Source organism: Chelonia mydas, chromosome 2 (genome assembly GCF_015237465.2).
Source record: "Chelonia mydas isolate rCheMyd1 chromosome 2, rCheMyd1.pri.v2, whole genome shotgun sequence".
Taxonomy (NCBI): domain Eukaryota; kingdom Metazoa; phylum Chordata; order Testudines; family Cheloniidae; genus Chelonia; species Chelonia mydas.
In genome coordinates, this window is record NC_057850.1 from 82,813,822 (window position 1) to 82,833,649 (window position 19,828).

Genomic DNA, 19,828 nt, shown 5'->3' on the forward strand with positions numbered 1-19,828 from the left:
GCGACCCTTGAGAAGTGACCCAGCCATTAGAGACTAAAATACAAGCATTTAAAACTGTAACGTCTCACCTCAAATATGTGTGGCCTCAAAGAGGTTCATAAAGCAAATACTTACATCCCAGAGTGATTCAGAATAAAATAATGCTATCCAGCACAGCAGTCTGAGTAAGTCTTGATGTTTGCAGCTCCAAAAAGCTCTTGGCAACAGAGGGACTCCATTGGAAGTGGTTAGGGAACCTTGCTCCACTAGGCAGTTACATCTTGTACTTTTTCCCTTTGGCAATTAATACTGTTTTTGGAACAAGATGTGTCTCTATCAATGTGCATCATTCCACTAAGATTTAACTTTTTGATGAGTCTTATTGCAATATCTTCTATGGTACCTTTACTACTTTGAACTGGTGATTTTTCAGTTCTGGCTTATAGATCAATATTAAATTCATACCTAGATTTTGGTACTATTTGCCAACATATTGTATCATTTAAATGATGTCATTTTGGTTTGGGAGACTAGAATAGTAACACATTTCTCTTTCTACAGTTGTTTGAATGTGGTAACACAAGGATACCCTATAAGGTTTTGTTTTAGAATTCCCACGCTCCAATTAGACAACTAAACTGAGCAAAGGCAAATTAGTCTGAAGCCAGGAATATGGCTGCTTTGGCTTGAAATTTTATATTCAGACCTTTTTAAGCCAAGAACGTTTAAATGACTCTGTCTAAACTAATGTTGCAGGGTAATAAGTTATTGTGTGTACTGTATATAAACCACAGGTCAAATCTTTGTCATTTAGGACTTCAAATGAAGTTTGCCTGTTAGGACTGAGCAAGACTGCAAGCTTTGGCTCATTATGAATAAGTAGACTAGATAATCCCATAAAATGTGTAAATAGGTCCTCTGTAACCCTCTGTGCCACTTTAGCATTTAGAGAAGCATATTACTGAAATGATACTGCACTAAAACTGGCACTAAAATCATCTCTTCTTTAGATGTAGCTTGTTAATACATTTTTGCCATTCACTGCTGAAGCCAGAAAAAGTGTGGTCTGCTGCCAAAAATGGCTTCAGGATTTTAGTTTGCTTTGATTACAACTATTTCAATCCACTTATATTTCTTTTTGTAATTATCTGTGAAGAGGGGTTTCAAACATACGAATTGCTAAGAGCAGTCTGCTATAGTTATTTTTTATGAAACCTTGTGTATACCTAAATTACTACACCTAGGGATGTGTGGTAAAAAATTTTCTGTAACACTGGTAATAGGAGTTCTGGCACAAACTTCAGTATATCCTCTGCCAGATACACCAGGCAGCCTTTTGTCAAATCCGTTGTCAGCAACAGGAGTTTGGAAGTCATAGCTCTTCTTGATTCTTGTCAGTGGAATCACTGACTACTTAGTTATCTAGTTTATTTCATCCTGTCATTGTTCTTGTCTGTTCAATGTATCATTAGGGAAATGGAACTGATCTGCCTGTCATGACATTGCTAGAAAGAGCAGAACCATGACAAAGTCCAACCTGAGTTTCACATACCTGTCACCCCCCACCCAATGTATTTTTTCTCAGTAAAGTACCAGTGGAGTTTAAAAGCAAGGGAAAAAAGAATTGGCATTTTAAGCTTTGGATGGGGGTGTTTCGCCTCAGCTTAATTTAGACAGGCATTTGAGGTCAGCAAGCTGAGAATGACCAGGCGGGTGATACTAAAGAAAGCCGTGTGAACACTGCTGGTGAAGAGGGTGCCCCTGAGGAGACTCTAATTTGAAGTATAATAATGGTCTAAGCTCTGCTGCTTGCCTTTCCAATTGCTTTGTAGACAATGGGGAATACTTCTCTTTTATGTGCTACTCAACACAATACAAGCTGATTTGGCCAAATTCATCCCTAATTTTGCACCATAACTTCAGTGGAGTTACACCAGGGAATTTTGCCTTCGCTCTTTAGTTTGGTAATACATATTCAGTCCAAAAATATGCTGTCTGTTATTGTCTTTGTCTAGTGATTTTAAAGCACAATGCCATGATACAATGCAATTCAGTACAAAAGGCCAAAAAGGCATTTGAAAACTGCCAGAACCGTAAAAGTGATGCTTCTCAGCTAACACGCACATTGGATAGTTGGCCTATGAGTTTTTTCCAAAATGGGGTTGGTATACCTGGGTATTTTCAAATGTATAGATATCCACACTAAACACACAGAACCAGGCCAAACATTGTTACAAAGGTATTAAGGCTTTTGGTTTAAATTGTAAGAGCTTGGGGTGTGTTGGGGGGGAATAGTCAGACATGCAAATTCATTCTGCGTGTCCCTGGCTGGAGGCCTAAAGCGAGGTTAACTAAACTGAGGAGAGAAGGTAAAGAAGTGAAAAACCTATGCAGGCAAGAAATAAAACTCCTGAGCCAGTTTGTGTTGTCAATGATATCAATGCAAATCTGAACTAACTCTACTGCTCTCCCTGGACTTCAGATTTAAATCCATGTAACTGAGATTAGCGACTGCCTCATTAGATTAAAAATCAAACGCAGGTATTATTCAGTTAGGAATAAATTAAACACTTGCAGTTCACCTTTGCCCTTATAAAAGTTTTTAAAGTATAACTTTTCAGTAGTTTAATGTCATGATGAAAGCAAAAAAATATTATATGAATCAGTAAAAAGTATATATTCCATTCTTTAATCCTGTATCCTGTGGATGGAATTACCTAGGTAACTTTCAGCAAAACTTTGTGGTGTCTGGTTCTTTAATTTTCCCCTCTCATTACAGTTCTAGAACTTAGTATCAGTCTACAAAACTCAACCAGGAAGGGCCAGTGAGTTTTTTTCATTGGGAGCTATCACATGATGCAGGTACTATGAGAGCATGGAATTTTTTAGATAAACCTTCCAAAAGAGTGTAAGGCCGTGGTAAATTACTTTTCTGAGATGGAGAATAAGAAACAAACCACCCAAGATAAGAGTGAAGATGCAGGATTTCTCATTACTGTCATCTTCAATTAAATGTCACATTTGCAGGGCCAAGTTCTTACCAAAACAGTCCTAAAATAACACTTGTGAATTCCAGCGTATTTGTTAGAGACTCAGGACTACAGACAGCATATCTCAGTGTGTAATTAGGATTTGATCATGCACTGTCACAAACTCTTCCCATTTTCCACACTGGCCTAAACCATGGAGGTACACTTCCCTCACTATTCAAATGAAGATCACCACAAATAGCAAACAATAACCAACACTAAGGCCCTGTCTATACTTACCAGGGATCGACACTGCTGCGATCAATGAAGGGCGGGTCGATTTAGCAGGTCTAGGGAAGACCAGCAAAATCAACCTCAGAGAACTCTCCCGTCAGCTGCAGTAGTCCACCAGAATGAGAGGATTAAGGTAAATTGAAGGGAGAGTATCTCCTGTCAACACAGCACAGTGTAGACACCACAGTAAATCTACCTAAGCTACATTGACTCCAGCTACGTTATCGCCGTAACGTAGACAAGGCCTAAGTCAGTACTACAAATACATTAATAAACAAATTATTACTACCCTATACCTTTTCATTGTTTTCACCAGAGTTCGAATTTGTGGTAGATACTACTTTTTCCCCCTTCAATGTAAAAGGCCTTGTGAGTGATTCAAACTGCTGGAGTCTATACATTTGCAATCTCCAATTTATTTAGACAAAAATTTTACATTTCACCCACACAGTGTCCATTGTAATTACCGCTGTAGCCAGCCAATAGAATGATATACTTTTGCCCTGCAGTCTTCACATGTTCCTATACAAAAAAACAGCCAGGTATCATACCATCCTGCCAACATCTGCACTGGGTTGAATTTCACCTTCATTGCATAATATTAGGTGTCATATGTACTGTACAATTTAGGCACAAATAGGTAAAATTTCCAGACGCACCTAGGGAAATGTCTATACTGCAGTTAGCCACACCGGGCTGGCCTGTGCCAGCTGATTCAGACTCATGGGGCTCAGGTTAAAGGGCTGTTTAATAGAGGTCTAGACGTTTGGGCTCAGGCTGCAGCCTGAGCTCTGGAACTCTCCTACCTTGCAGGGTCCTAGAGCCCTGGCTCCAGCCCAAGCTCAAACATACACATCACAGTTAAACGGCTCCTTAGCCTGAGTTCCAGTGAGCTGTCATGGACCAGCTGCCAGTTTTTAATTGTAGTATAGACATATCCATACACTAAGAGACCAAGGAGCATATGAAACTCAATGACTTGCAGTGAGTCTTAGGCTCATAAATAATTTAGGACCTTTTGAAAATGTTACCCAGTGAGCAGTGTTAAGGGGCAATTATTATTCTTAACTTTGAATGTCCTTGCCTTTCAGATGTTAATGATTTTTGTATAACAATGTTAAAAAGAGAAGGAAATGGAAGCTCAACATACATTGCCATGCTGTGTAGTTCATGGGCCTGATTTTGATCTCACCGACACCAGTGTAAATCAGACCTAATTTTACTGAAGTCAATGGATTTAGACAAGTGTAAAATTGTATATATTATAGTAGTTATCTTCTGTGGTTAATTCAAATAGAGATGGAACTGCTTAAAATGAATAAGGCAGGTTTTTGATGGAGAGCAAGGATTGGGAGTAAGGTCCTTTGCACTAAGAAACTTTTTTTTAGCACCCTTCCTATCTTTTAAATCTATATAAAAATTAACCCCCCATGCAAATAACAGACATTCACTTTCAGGAAGACATTACATTTCTAAGATTCAGTTAGGACTAAATTTTTTACAAATATGTTGTAAATGCAATCAAAAGGGTTTTGAAATAGAACAGCTACACAACTATTATCACATCAACACTGTCTGGCACTGATATCATACAGTACACTGGCTCTCCTACTGGAAAAGTCCTTTTACAATGACCCTTCCAAACAATGAAAAATTTTTCAGTAAACTGTGACCCTGGACCTGCCTTCAGTGTCATAAAGTTTTTCAAACAGAAGAACATTGATTTTTTTATTATTCCATCTTCAGAAAGGAAAAACAAAAACTCGCAGTTTAATTGTTTACAGAAGTATAAATGTAATGGGTTTTATGAATTTTCTCAGATGGATAATATTTGACTTTCCTCTCTCTACAAATACTTAGCTGAAAATCAACCAAGAGTACCACTGCAGATACCACAAGAAAGAACTCCTCTGCAGCCCCCACAGCCAAGAACACCCCTGCAGCCCCCACAGCCAAGAATAGTAATACAGCCACCACAACAAGGAGCCCCTCTTCAGCCATCACAACCAAGAACTCCACTACAACCATCATTACCAGGTTCATCCACTTTACCACTGTTGCCTGGATCAACTGGGATCATTATGGAGACTGGACAGGCTGGTCCTCCTGGCACAGTTGTAATGTCAGGAAGTGGACGGCCTAAAGGCATAGATGGTCAGTATACCATGCCCATAGCTGAAGGATATGCAGGAGCACCAGGTGAGCAAACTGAAATGTTATCCAAGTGATCACTTTATAATATTAGACCCCAAAGCCAGTGTTTCTGGACTTATGTTATGTTGAAGTATAGAACAACACATAGCTCTGCTAAGATTATAGACTAGCAGGGCCTTTCATCAATCAGTAAGACAAGCTGAGCTGTCAGATTCCAGCAGTGAGTTTGTTACTCTTCCCACAAAGTGACATTAAAGCTGCCCTGGGTGCAGGGGACATTTTGGGGCTGGTTACAGGATAGAAGGTGGCAGAACTGGAGTGTGATGCACTTTGCCAGTCCCCTGCAGGATATGAAATGATGCTTAACTGGCATATGTTAGAGTTGTTATCTGAGAACAGCCTTTGGCTAATTTAATTTGCATGATGTCTATTTTGGCCGCAGCTGGCAACAGGACCAGAGGAGACAGAAAGAAGGCCTCAAGCTAACTTCGCCTCCCCAGCCAAAGCTGCACCAAGCATAATCTCAGTACGATTGCTGTGTAGTCCTCAGTCGTGCATCCGATGAAGTGAGCTGTAGCTCACGAAAGCTTATGCTCAGATAAATTTGTTAGTCTCTAAGGTGCCACAAGTAGTCTGTATTTGCAAAAAGAACAGGAGTAACACGGCTGCTACTCTGAAATATGTGCCACTAGGGTAGCTTAAAATAACCTGTTTTGCCACAGTACACACAACAGAGCCGATGCACTGTAATAAGGAACATGGTCCCCTTTGCTACGGCTGCTACTGTTTTTTTTTTAACAGTCTTAGTGGTACGAGTTTCTGCCTTCTGATACTGTGCACTTGTTTAAATGAGTTGCTATTTGATAAAAAGAAAAGAAAATATTATTAAACTGTTGTGATATTTAGACTATGTTGTACTCTTATTCACTGTGTAACATAACTTCTTTTGTTTTGTAGGGTATCCAAAATCTTCTCCACCTTCTACAGACTCGCAAGGTAATCCAGTTGCTATGTAGGAATTCTTTGAACAAATATTCACTTATTTCATAAATAGAAAATTCTAGTAGGGCGAAATTGAAGAGCAAGAATGTGAACGCTTTTAGGGCACAAGCACAGTTCTGATCTCTTTATACTGGAAAGGGACAACCACCAGGGATGATAGCTTTCTTCCCTTTTTATTCACACTAGCACTCCTGTCCTGGCCCAGAGGATGCACAGGGCATGTGGAGTATGAGACGGTAATGGAGAAAGTGGCACTTAACATATATTTTAATTTTTTCTTTCACTGCCTGGAAAGTCACTACTGAGAGAACTAACTGAAAGTTATGGGTCATTTTCAGGATTTTAGCCTTAACTTTAAAGGGACGCTAATACTGTCCTGCCAACCCCAAGTTTTCAAAAATAATGAGTCAAGCCCAAAAAAATCAAACACTCGTTTCATGGAGATGGTAAAAATCAGATTTTAAAAAATAATAATTTGGGGGTTCTTTTTATTTGCCTTCTGGTTTTTGAGCCTTTAAGGGTTAATTTTTTCATACTTTTTTCTGCAACCCTCAGGGCTAATAACTTATATTTTTCTTTTCAAATGAAAACTGAGATGCTTACATAATCATATGACTCTAGAAGCTGGAGCTTTAATAAAAACACCAAATATCACAAACTTCAGTTTGCAACACTATTGTTGACTTAATTATCCTATTTTAAACAAGCACATTGCTTACCTATTTTACCAAGAATACTTTAGATTATTTAAAAAATCCAATATACTTTTCATTGTTTATGCCCTTTGTTCACTTTAACTTTCATTGTCCAAGAGGAGAGAAATAAATAAATGAAACCAATTTCACTTTTGTTTATACTCATTTTAACTTACAGGTTCTCAGTGCTGCATGTCTAGGTTGCAAGCACTATATCGGAGTGTTTAGTTAAATAAACTAGTTTAGTTTATTTGAACTGTTGTACTTTCTGTGCATCACTATACACCAATACATTTGGATTACAAAAAGTGTAAACCTTTCAATAAATGAATTATTAGTTTGATTAGCCCAAATATTAGTTTGCTAGGTGATCTGACTACCCTACAGCCTTTAAAAAAATCTTTTAGTTTAGCCCTTTTTATATCTAAGCAATGAATATTCTTATCCTGGATCAAATGGATCCTCCTACACTCTCTTCACAGAGAATGATTTAATCAAATTCTGGTTTGAAGAAATGTCAGCAACAGATAAAAATGAAACATTAGAATTTTATGGCCTCTGAAGGCACTTTCTTAGGACTCTGTTCTCTGGGGCTAAGAAAATTGCAGAGACAAGGCATGACAAATTGGTCTGGGAATTGACATGAAGACAATTGTAAGAGTTCATGCTACAATCTTGAGGTTAAAACTAACAGATTAGAAACTTAATGTAGCCTTAGAGGAGGCTTTGTATTTGGGAAGTGTGGGGGTGGGAACAAGCAGCAATAGGTTAGGGTTCTGGAAAGGGATAAGAAATAAAGGAAAAAATTATTGGTGTCAACAAAAGCCATGATAAATGTCTAGACATACGTATTAAGATCATACTCTCACAGTGTTTTTTTCCTTTGTACCGGTATTTGCATTTTATAGACAACAGTATTTTCACTGGGTGATGGTTAAATTGTATGAAACATAACAGTATGATATGCTTTAAATGTTAATGATGTTGAGATACGTAAACAGTGTTTTATTGTGGCAGCCGTTATTTGCACTCCGGAAATATATTAAAGGAAATAGACACCACCCAATCTCCCAGCTAGAGAGGAATATTTAGTAAAAAGATTTCCTTTGCTAAATCTCTATGCTTTTTCTTAATTGCCCTAGACTATAATTAGTAAAACTGAAAATAATTGTATTATTTACATTATATATACACACCCAATATGTAACAGCCTCCATCTCAAAGTGCCTCACAAACTCAGATATCAGATGCACTCATATAACACAGTGATGAACATGATATAAAAACCTTGGTGTAGATCCTCAGCTGATGTCAGTGGAGCTGTGATAGTTTATAAGAGCTGAGGATGCAGCCTGGTAGTTAGTACTGCAGTGTACACATACAAACATCACTGAAAGGCAGCGAATAGCAATTAGCACCCTACAAAACAGCTGTTGCCAGGGCTGACTTTAGACTTGCTGGGGCCCAGAGCCGGGGCCCCAGCCCCAGCACCTGCGGTCAAAGCCTGAGGGCTTCAGCCCTGGGTGGTGGGGCTCAGGTTACAGGCCCCCCCACCTGAGGCTGAAGCGCTTGGGCTTGGGCCCCTTCCACACCCAGGGCAGTGGGGCTTGGGTTTTGCCCCTCCCTCCCCCCACCTGGGGCAGTGAGGCTTGGGCAGGCTCAGGCTTCGGTCTGCCCTCGTGGGGTCATGTAGTAATTTTTGTTGTCAGAAGGGTGGCCCAATGAAGTTTGAGAACCCCTGCTCCAAGGTGTCATCAAATCTTTGACATCCATGCAGAGCGGGACCCCCATTTTTAATTTCTCATCCAAAGACCAACATCCCGTCAATTTTATGTACTGAGTTTCTCTCTCAAAAGAACATAGGGCTGAGCTGACCCTTCTTGTATTTGAATGTGTGCTTCCCAAAACAATAGGCTTTTCAAGCCTGAGACTTAGATTACTAGACCATCCCACCCAGCACTCATTTAACTTCTTCTCCTGTATAGTTTCTACAGTTTCGGAAGTGTTATAAGTGCCGAGTTGATGGCTCTGCTCCAATCCCCTGGACTGGTCTTATCCTCTTCTTGGGTGATGATTTCCATATTTTCTGTATCAGAGAATTTCATCTACCCTCTTCAAGTTCAGGAATAGCCACTGACATACAACTAACGGCTAAAGTTCAAGTTCACCTGTAGTTCAATAAAAATTAAAAAAATCCAAGAAAATAATGCTTTGCACTTCTTATCCAAAGCTCTTCAAGTATTTTACGGATGTTAATGAATTAAATCTTATAGTTCACTTATGAGGTAAGGAAGTAAACGTTACCTGTATTTTACAGGCAGAGGAGCTGAAACAAAGAAAGATTAAATGACACAGGATCAAAGTGGATCCTCCTAATCTCTCTCTCTACAGAACAATTTTAGTTAAATCGTTGTTGACAGAAATAGCAGCAGCAGATAAAACTGACACACTAGAATTTTATGGAGTCTGGAGCCATTTTCTTAGAATCTTTGCTCATTAGGGGTTGAGAAAATTTCAGACACAGGCCATGGCAAATAGGATTGGGAATTGATGAGAGAGCTTGTAAAAGCCCTAAGTCGCACAGCAAGTCAAGGACCGAGCCAGGAACAGGACTTGGATCTTCTGACTCTCAGTCCTATGCCTTAACTATTTCCTCTCACGCTTCCCTCTCCACAGTCTTCATTAACACAGTTTGTGAAGGTTGCATACTTATACTAGAGTTTCACTGTTCTTATATTATCCTTTGGGCTGTAATACTTTGGTTTAATGTTGGTGTGCGGGTGCTGGGTGGTGGTAGCCTGTGATATATGGAAGGGCAGTCTAGATGAACTACTAGTGGTCCTTTCTTGCCGTAAATTCTACGACCGTGTCTGGTTTCTATCCATCACTTTAGAACTTTTTCTTCTCACCACTGATGGTGACAATACTCTGGTTTGCATTCGCTTGTATTAAATCTGTGAGCCTGAGATAAATAATTTCTCTGTATTTTCCTTTGCACCGTTAGCTGTTTACTGTTTGTGTTTACTTGTTAGGCTCGAGGGAAGAGCTCAATTCACAAAAGCTTGTTGCAAAGATGTTGTTTTAAGAATTGCTGAAATTGGCTGATGTCTAGGTATGTGATATTTGAAGAGGAATTGGGTAGGCGACATGGATATTTAAGGGGACCAGTAAGTAGGTGACACAGTGAGCATTCTGTCACCTTGAACTCAAAGGTGGGATTTGGAAGAACATAAATTCGCTTGCATCTTGTCCTTTAACAGATCTAGGGGAGAAACCTAATTAAACTAAGCAGAGAGAGTGTTTTTGGGGGCCAGACTTCAGTGGCAAGTGTTGCAAACAAACAAACAGCCCGACACACCTCAGGGCCAGACCTTCAGTTGACGTAAATCAATGTACCTTCATTGACTTCAGAGGAGCTACACTGCTTTATACCACCTGATTCCCTCAAATTATTTATGACTTGTCTGCATGGCACCAGCAAGGTGCAGTACAGCGGTGTGAGTTGTAAAAAACACTAATGTGCTGTGCTCTAACTGCCCTGGGTAGACACTACTGGCGCAGTGCAAAAGATACCTAGTTCACATTAATATAACACCGCTCTGGCACGCTTTGCCATGCCATGTAGACAAGCCCCTAGGCTTACTTAGGGGCAATTTCAGAGGTCTATGATATGTAATTTCATCCTTCCAGGACCCACCATCTGAAAAGGAGTAAGTTACACTTCCATAGACTCAGACAGACTCTCACACACTGACTGACATGTAACTTACAAACTTATGCTTCCTTTTCTATACTGTTCTATACATGTTCTTATACTATCCTCATCATTGTAGTATCTGAGTGCCTTCCGATGCATTAAGCAGTTTGATGAACATCTGTCACATGTGGTTCATGCTTTCCATGGGTGTAATAGGCCAGGGGAGCCTCCCCTGGTGCAGCTGCTGTCAGCGGACTCCCAGTTGCAGATTTTGGCGGTTTGCATTAGGGAAGTTTTTGCTTATTAATATGATTAAAAGCTCAGGTTCTTCAGGAAGATTGGGGTGGCTTGGAGTCTCAGGAGGGGAGGCGCAGCTGGAGAGCTGGAGCAGCTTGGGCTGATCACAGGTGGGAGGGAAGGGTCGGGGCTCCTCCAGCTGTGTGTGTGTGTGTGGGGGGCCACTCAGGTGGAAGTGGGGGGCGGGGGCAGGGTTAGGCAGCTAGCCACCATGATTTTTCTCTGTCATCTTTTCCGTGGGGGAGGGAAGAGGAAATTGTGTGTGAAGTGTAGTGTGGTGTGTTGGTTGTGGGATTCTATTTCATCTCTGAATACAGCCCATTGAGTCTTGAGGAGTCATAGGTCCTGTAACTTACATGCTAAAAAGCCAGAAGAGAGGAGAGCAGCAGGAGCAGATGGAAGCTAAATTAGGTCACCCCAATATTTTAACTCCACTATCTTATGACTCCTCAGCATACAAATTACATCAACTTAGATTCCCACGCATTTCCATATAAGTAGGTGTAATTAGCCCTACCAGAGTCTAACTGACAGGAGCATACAGAACGTTAACTTGCACATCACTCCGAAACTGACCAAAGGACTTTCTTGCCTATGAGAACCCTGGCTAACAAACTGTACTGCCTGCCTATCTGCAGCAATGACGCACGTGTTACCTACATTTTTATTTATGCTTTTCTTTCTATTTTTGTAGTTCCACAATGCAACGTGCTTTTATTTGAGATACTGAGTTTTCAAAGCTGAAACTCAGACAGAGAAAATAACTTCAATCTTGTGGGAAAGAACAGAATTGGTAGGTAATGGCATACAGTGGAGAGCTTGCAAGAGGTCATGTTCGACCTCTCCAAATGCTACTGTGAGAGCCACTGACAGACTTGAAAAAAGAAAAGGAGTACTTGTGGCACCTTAGAGACTAACCAGTCTATTTGAGCATGAGCTTTCGTGAGCTACAGCTCACTTCATCGGATGCATAGCATGAAGTGATGAAGTGAGCTGTAGCTCACGAAAGCTCATGCTCAAATAGACTGGTTAGTCTCTAAGGTGCCACAAGTCCTCCTTTTCTTTTTACGAATACAGACTAACACGGCTGTTACTCTGAAACCTGACAGACTTGAGTGATTTGAAAGGTATTAGGTATGGGTGGGATTGGCTGCATTGCCTTCTTCCACTCACCACCTACTAAAAAACCCAGTTGTCTTTTTTTTCCCTATTTCTCTTTTGTATCGTGTAGTTAAAACTCTGAGTGGATGCTGTACTAGGGAAATATGAAAATCTGAAGCAATTTCAGCTGTAAGATCTTTGTAAAGATAGGAATGTTAATCCAAAGAGCATTAGTGCAGAGTGTCTAAGAGAAACAAGACCAGAGGTAGTCTTTGAGAGCTGTTGTGCTGGTCCAGTAGTGGAGAATGATCTTCTGAGAGGAAGCACAAAACCATGCAAAGGAGCAGGGCATTATCACTGACTGGAGAAGTGAATAAGGATATCAACCAGGAAGATGAACCAGGCAAAGCTGAGGGAATCGGGCTGAAGGATTGAGATGAGAAAACTCCAGTTCAGGAAGAGTATGGCACACAGTTGGCAGGGATTATTCAGGCAGGAGCAGCCAGCTCCTGAAGAAGGGAGCTCAGAAAGCAGCATGAAACACCTGAGTTGAAATCCTGGCCCCAGTGAAGTCTATGGCAACACTCCCATGGCACTGTAGGCCATTCCTCTTGCAGACCCTTCTTCTCAAGAGGAGCATGTGTCATAAATATAAAGGGAAGGGTAAACCCCTTTAAAATCCCTCCTGGCCAGAGGAAAAATCCTCTCACCTGTAAAGGGTTAAGAAGCTAAAGGTAACCTCGCTGGCATCTGACCAAAATGACCAATGAGGAGACAAGATACTTTCAAAAGCTGGGAGGAGGGAGAGAAACAAAGGGTCTGTGTCTTTCTGTCTGTATGCTGCTTTGCTGGGGATAGAACAGGAATGGAGTCTTAGAACTTTTAGTAAGTAATCTAGCTAGGTATGCGTTAGATTATGATTTCTTTAAATGGCTGAGAAAAGAATTGTGCTGAATAGAATGACTATTTCTGTCTGTGTGTCTTTTTTGTAACTTAAGGTTTTGCCTAGAGGGATTCTCTATGTTTTGAATCTAATTACCCTGTAAGGTACCTGCCATCCTGATTTTACAGGGGTGATTCCTTTACTCCTGTTTACTTCTATTTCTATTAAAAGTCTTCTTGTAAGAAAACTGAATGCTTTTTCATTGTTCTCAGATCCAAGGGTTTGGGTCTGTGGTCACCTATGCAAATTGGTGAGGATTTTTACCAAACCTTTCCCAGGAAGTGGGGTGCAAGGTTTGGGAGGATTTTGGGACGAAAGACGTGTCCAAACTACGTTTCCCAGTAAACCCAGTTAGAGTTTGGTGGTGGCAGTGGTTATTCCAAGGACAAAGGATAAAATTAATTTGTACCTTGGGGAAGTTTTAACCTAAGCTGGTAAAAGTAAGCTTAGGAGGTTTTCATGCAGGTCCCCACATCTGTACCCTAGAGTTCAGAGTGGGGGAGGAACCTTGACAGCATGTGTTAAAGAACACTCTGGTAGGTGAACCCAGTTGCCAAGCTCTTCTGCTGCTCTTGGGTGGGTTGTAATATGGGAGGAAACGTTATGGCTCTCAGTCCTTTTGTGGTGAGGTAATTGGAAAATGACCCAGTGGCACTCATGACAGCCTCTCCAGATTGACAGAAAACAACATGTGTGCAAGACCACAAACAAACTCACTCTACTATAAGCACCAAGAGTAAAAGGCAACATCTTTATTCTGATTGGCTCTGGATTCTGTTCTCTTCCCCATTCTAGGACCTACTGCTGCTGCCACCTCTCTGGTGTCTTTTTCGGCTGGTCTTACCCAGAAGCCCTTTCCCAGTGACGCGGGCGTGGTCCATTTTAACAAAGTGCTTGTGAATGATGGAGACTATTATAATCCTAACACAGGTAACAGCCAAAAAGGGACATACAGGGGAGCTGGGAGGCTGGTTGGGCAATATCATGGGATAGAGACATTATTAGATTATCTTGAGTGTTACCAGGGTGCTTGTGCTGGAGAAACAAAATACATAGTTCTATAGTATAAATCAGACACACCTTGGTTAAAACTACGTGTCACACACTGGAGGATGATCCAGCCTTTAAGTGCAAGTATCTATACATTCACAAAAAGGCTTTGTTATAGGGAATTCAGGTTGCTTAGCAGAGCCTTGTATCCTTCCAGAACATGAAAGTTGGCAGCAGAAAATTTAAACACCCCTGCCATCTCTGTAATCTCCATGACTCCTCACAGCAGTGATTAGGGGACGGAGCAGAGTTAAGGATATGGGAGGCATGACTGTAATTCTACATTTCCTGGTTTTCTGTCTCTTAGAGATGTGTTTATGGGTACCAGCTTCCATGTTCTGGAAGCGTACAAGGCCCTGCTTACAACATTAATTTCCCTTTAACAATGTTTTTGGTTAGTGAATTTCCTTTGTTGCTTGAGAAATTGGTGGTTGTGAGGGGGACATGACTGAAGGACCCTTTCGGGGGCAAATGATGGAGTTCCCTGGACACAGGTAGTTGCGCCTCAGCCACTAGTTCCTGGCTCCTCTAGATGTAGGTACTGTTGGAGGGTTATAGGAAAGTGGAAACTGAGGGGCTGTGAGAAGTGCAGGTACCAGCTGGAGGCCAAGGCTCTGTACACTACTTGTGCCTAGGAGAGGCTGATGGCAAATCCCAGAGCCTTTACCCCAGATGGGGGAGAAGTGGGTGAAGGAGGAATTTAGAGTCCCCCTTTGCCCCAGGAGTGGTTGAGGCATTCCCTTGCCTGCCTTCCTCTTTTGAAAGCTTCATGACATTTGCAACTGCCACTGCATACCCCAGGAGGCATGCAGATGAGTGTGAAACTTCATCTCAGTGAGAAAAGGAGTACTTGTGGCACCTTAGAGACCAACCAATTTATTTGAGCATAAGCTTTTGTGAGCTACATCTCACATCACGGATGCATCTGATGAAGTGAGCTATAGCTCACGAAAGCTTATGCTCAAATAAATTGGTTAGTCTCTAAGGTGCCACAAGTACTCCTTTTCTTTTTGCGAATACAGACTAACACGGCTGTTACTCTAAAACCGTTCATCTCAATGGTTATATTCTTCTCTCCTTTCCCATCATCACCTAGGCTGAGTGCTGTGAGCCTCTGGCATATTAACAGGTTTCAGCGTGGTAGCTGTGTTAGTCTCCAAGGTGCCACAAGGATTCCTCGTTGTTTTTGCTGATACAGACTAACAAATTTTCTTGGGCATGAGCTTTCATGGGCTAGAACCCACTTCATCGGATGCATGGAGTGAAAATACAGGAGCAGGTATAAATACATGAAAGGATGGGGGGTTGCTTTACCACGTGTGAGGTCAGTCTGATCAGAGATAAATCAATTAACAGCAGGCTACCAAGGGAGGAAAAATAACTTCTGAAGTGGTAAGAGAGTGGCCTATTACAGACAGTTGACAAGAAGGTGTGAGTAACAGTAGGGAGAAATTAGTATTGAGGAAGTTAAGTTTAGGTTTTGTAATGACCCAACCACTCCCAATCTGATGGTTTCCAGTTCTGCATCTTCTAGTTGGAGTCTGTTTTTGAAGGTTTTTTTTTTTGTTGAAGAATTGCCACTTTTAGGTCTGTAATCGAGTGACCAAAGAGATTGAAGTGTTCTCCAACTGGTTTTTGAATGTTATAATGCCTGATGTCAGATTTGTGTCCATTTATTCTTTTGCGTAGAGACTGTCCAGTTTGGCTAGTGTACATGGCAGAGGGGCATTGCTGGCACATATCACATTGGTAGATGTGCAGGTGAACGAGCCCTTGATGGTGTGGCTGATGTGGTTAGGTCCTATGATGGTGTCTCTTGAATAGATATGTGGACATAGTTGGCACCGGGGTGTGTAGCAGGGTTTGGTTCCTGGGTTGGTGTTTTTGTTGTGTGTAGTTGCTGGTGAGTATTTGCTTCAGGTTGGAGGGCTGTCTGTAAGTGAGGATTAGCCTGTCTCCCAAGGTCTGTGAGAGTGAGGGATCGTCCTTCAGGACAGGTTGTAGATCCTTGATGATGCGTTGGAGAGGTTTTAGTTGGGGGCTGTAGGTGATGGCTAGTGGTGTTCTGTTACTTTCTTTGTTGGGCCTGTCTTGTAGTAGGTGACTTTTCAGTACCCTTCTGGCTCTGTCTGGTTTCTTCACTTCACCGGGTGGGTATTGCAGTTTTAAGAACGCTTGATAGAGATTCTGTAGGTGTGTGTCTGTCTGTCTGAGGGATTGGAGCAAATGTGGTTGTATCTTAGAGCTTGGCTGTAGACAATGAATTGTGTGATGTGGTCTGGATGAAGGCTGGAAGCATGTAGGTAAGTATAGCTGTCAGTAGGTTTCCAGTATAGGGTGGTGGTTATGTGACCATTGCTTATTAGCACTGTAGTGTCTAGGAAGTGGACCTCTTGTGTGGACTGGTCCAGGCTGAGGTTGAAGGTAGCAAACCTGCCAGTTCCCACAGGCCTTGTCTTCACTGATGCTAAAGATGTATTTTTAAGCTCAGGGGAACTGTGAGAGCTATTCTGAGGTAAAAACTCAGTGAAGATGAGGCACTTTAGTTTTGCTAAGAGGCAATTAAACTTGCCAAGGTCAGCACTATACCCTTACCTAGTCCTGAGCTTAAGTCCCCATGGGTGTAGCATGCTCCTAGTTTCCCAATTCTCATCTCCCTTGGTATGTGTGACGTGCACTGCATGTGCCCATTCTCTACTCCTCAACCCCCACTGGTGCTGAATGTTACAATGCCGAAGTCCTCCATTCCTTCCTTTTTGCCACCAGCTGTGGGGTGGGCACCTGTCCTTCATGCCCAGACTCACTTTTTTTCCCTAACCTAGATTTCCACATTTTTCTGGATGCCCACCCTACTTAGGCTGCCCCCTGACTGTTTGACTCGATCAACTTTGGCACACAGTACAGAACTATTACTTTGTGCTGGCTAGAGTTTTAGGTGGTGGTAATGATATCAGGGTAGATAATATGAGCAAACACCACAAATTGAAATCCTGCTCCAGACAAAGCCTGAGGGCTTGTCTACACATGGGTGTCTTTTGGAATAACTATTCTACTTTAAATCCACACGCTATGGAATAACTGCCTCTTGTCAGCCCAAGAAACACATCAGATAGAGCAGAGGGTGGTGAGATTTCTATATCAAATGGGCCTTTATTTTCCTTCCTCTACAGTGCTTATTCAGAGATCTGGGTATGAGCAAGTGGATAACTTTTGTAGTTTTAAAACGAATTTGTCATTATTCCTACTGCACTGGAGAGTTTTCAATCAGTAAAATTAATTAAATGTCTTTGCAGGCATCTTCACATCTCCTTATGAAGGGCGCTATCTGATCACCGCTGTCCTTGCTCCTGAAAGGGATGAGTACGTAGAAGCAGTGCTGTCTGTCGCCAATGCAAGCGTTGCTCAGCTTCACACAGCTGGCTATAGAAGAGAACTGCTTGAGTATCACAAACCACGATCAAGGAAACGAACCTGTGGTGGTGCTGGAACATTCCATCTCGTTCTTCACCTGAAAGCAGGAGATGAAGTAAACATCGTAGTTACTGGGGGCAAGCTGGCCTACTCTGACTCTGATGAAATGTACTCCACATTTAGTGGAGTTCTTCTTTATCCTTCCATTGCTCATGTCTAGATTCCTCATGAAAAGAAGGGTAAGATATTCAGAAGAAATAAAATTTGAAGCTTTAATATATTCATTTTATATACTTGATTTGAGTGGTGGGTTTATGATCCATATTTAACTCTGCCTTCTCCCCCCACAAGACTTCTAAGTACTGCCACTGTAAAAGGCATGTTTACAACAGTTTAACTCCTTCCCCCAAGCTGTACAAACAGTAAATTTGTACCTAGCCTGCATAGGTAGCTCTCTAATTTGCTCTTTTATTACTCCTTAACAATTTGCCAATTTCCATCCCCTCCCCCGTATCACCATCAGTTCCATAATCCTAAACCTGGTAATTTGAAATCCTACAATTCTTGTCCTCTGCTCTGCTACTTTCATGTTTCCACTCGTGCAGCGATGAGGAAGTGATAATTACATAGGACTGACCTGCTTTCTGCCCAGATATTGGGTTGTTTAGTATCTGAGCAACTGTTCTTTGGGTCAGCAGCCTTCATTTAAGAGAAAAGTAGCTCAAGGGAATTATGGACAATGGTTACTCTGGGCAAAAAGGATATTGTTTGTCTGTCCAAAGGGCACACCTCCATTCTCAGTTGCAAAATAAATCAATCACATCATATTCAACTGGAAACACACGTATGGGGAGAGTTTGGCCCTGACTCAAGTACTTGATGCAAAACTGAGTCACTTTCTGCTGATATGGGAAAAAAGGAAGACAAGTAGAAGCTTCCTTTGAGTCATAGCGCCTGGCTTTGAAAGCTTAAGACAAAAAACATTGAGAACAAACCTCATCTTTCCCTCCACTATGAGTGCTACAGCTAGCAATGGGAAACTTAATTGTTATGTGATCTATTAGAAAAGGTGCATTCAACTGGACTACCTTTCAAAAACTACACTTCCTTGTACCAATTTTCAGAGGTTTTACAACTAAGAAAAAAATTTCTTTGCCCTGATACTACGTGTCAAACCCACCAGCCACAGAAGGGACTATCAAAGCTGGCTGTAGCTAGTGTGCTGTCAAATACACAAAGTAAACTGAAAATCATTTTCTTTAGTCTTTGTTTTAGTAACCACATTACTTGTAGCAGCAGTGACAAACTTTCAGACAAGAGTGCATTTTACATTATGTACTCTAATGTACTGCAACCAGATGGCAGGCTTCCCTTTGGCCTGAGTAGATGAAATCAATTTTAGACTCCACGGTAGATTTCCTTGTGCCTTCATTAAAGTAACCAGTCAAATTATGTTTTAGCTCATTAAATCTGGTAGTATTTTGATCCCTTTTGTGGCTAGAAAAAAAATCCAACAGCATATCTGAGTGGGAACATGCTGCAGATTTGTAAAATGTATAAACTGATGTTTTTAATAGTTTTATTTATAGCAGTAGTGTGTAAATATTTTAACTTTTCTACTGATAAATCCAGAACAGCTTAGTCTCTGTCTGAATACAGTTGTTAGGAGGTAAGCACTCTCTTTCCTGTGATGCGGTATGATAAATATATATCTAGTCAACATCCTGTTACAGCTGAGGTGGTAGCTTTGGGAAGCTCCTTAAGAACTCTGTTCATTGCTTGGAAACAGAATAGCTCAGCTTTCAGGATCAGTTTGAGAAGCTTAATACATGCGCTACAGAAGAAACTATTTTACTCTATCATGGAATTGTGAGTCAGAGTTTCTTCATAGATTTGTTTGACTATAGTTTTTATAAGCAAAGTATCAGAATCTCTATTGGAACTTGAACACAATCTTCAGCAAAAGTTGTTGGCACATTCTTGGTTTCCAGTGAGCAAGTTATAGCTAAGCTGAGGCTAGGATTTTGTGTGGTGTATAGTAGGAAAACTACTAAGTGGAGGAGCTGCTGTCTCTCAGCCAGTGACATAAAGCACACTAAATGTCTTCCCCTTCTTTCCCTGGAAACTATATGTTGTTTTCCCTGAAACCACAGTGCAGCTTTAAGTGTTATAAAGCTACTTGCTTTGGCATACAGCATGCTAAGGGTGGTGTGGTGGGGGTGTATTTTCCTCTGCC

At 41.3% G+C, this 19,828-nt stretch overlaps 1 protein-coding gene across 3 annotated transcripts in view; it reads left to right on the forward strand.

The window, feature by feature from the left end:
- Positions 1-19,828, forward strand: part of EMILIN2 (elastin microfibril interfacer 2) — a 59,563-nt gene that overhangs the window by 36,067 nt on the left and 3,668 nt on the right. For 2 of the 3 annotated variants that reach the window (XM_027827225.3, XM_043538797.1), the window contains 4 exons: positions 5,103-5,441; positions 6,354-6,392; positions 13,927-14,061; positions 17,475-17,872. In XM_027827225.3, the coding sequence (XP_027683026.2) occupies positions 5,103-5,441; positions 6,354-6,392; positions 13,927-14,061; positions 17,475-17,812 (851 nt within the window). In that variant the 3' untranslated portion in view covers positions 17,813-17,872. Of the gene's footprint in view, positions 1-5,102; positions 5,442-6,353; positions 6,393-13,926; positions 14,062-17,474; positions 17,873-19,828 lie in introns of those variants that run through there. The other variant, XM_027827226.3, reaches the window with a different exon arrangement.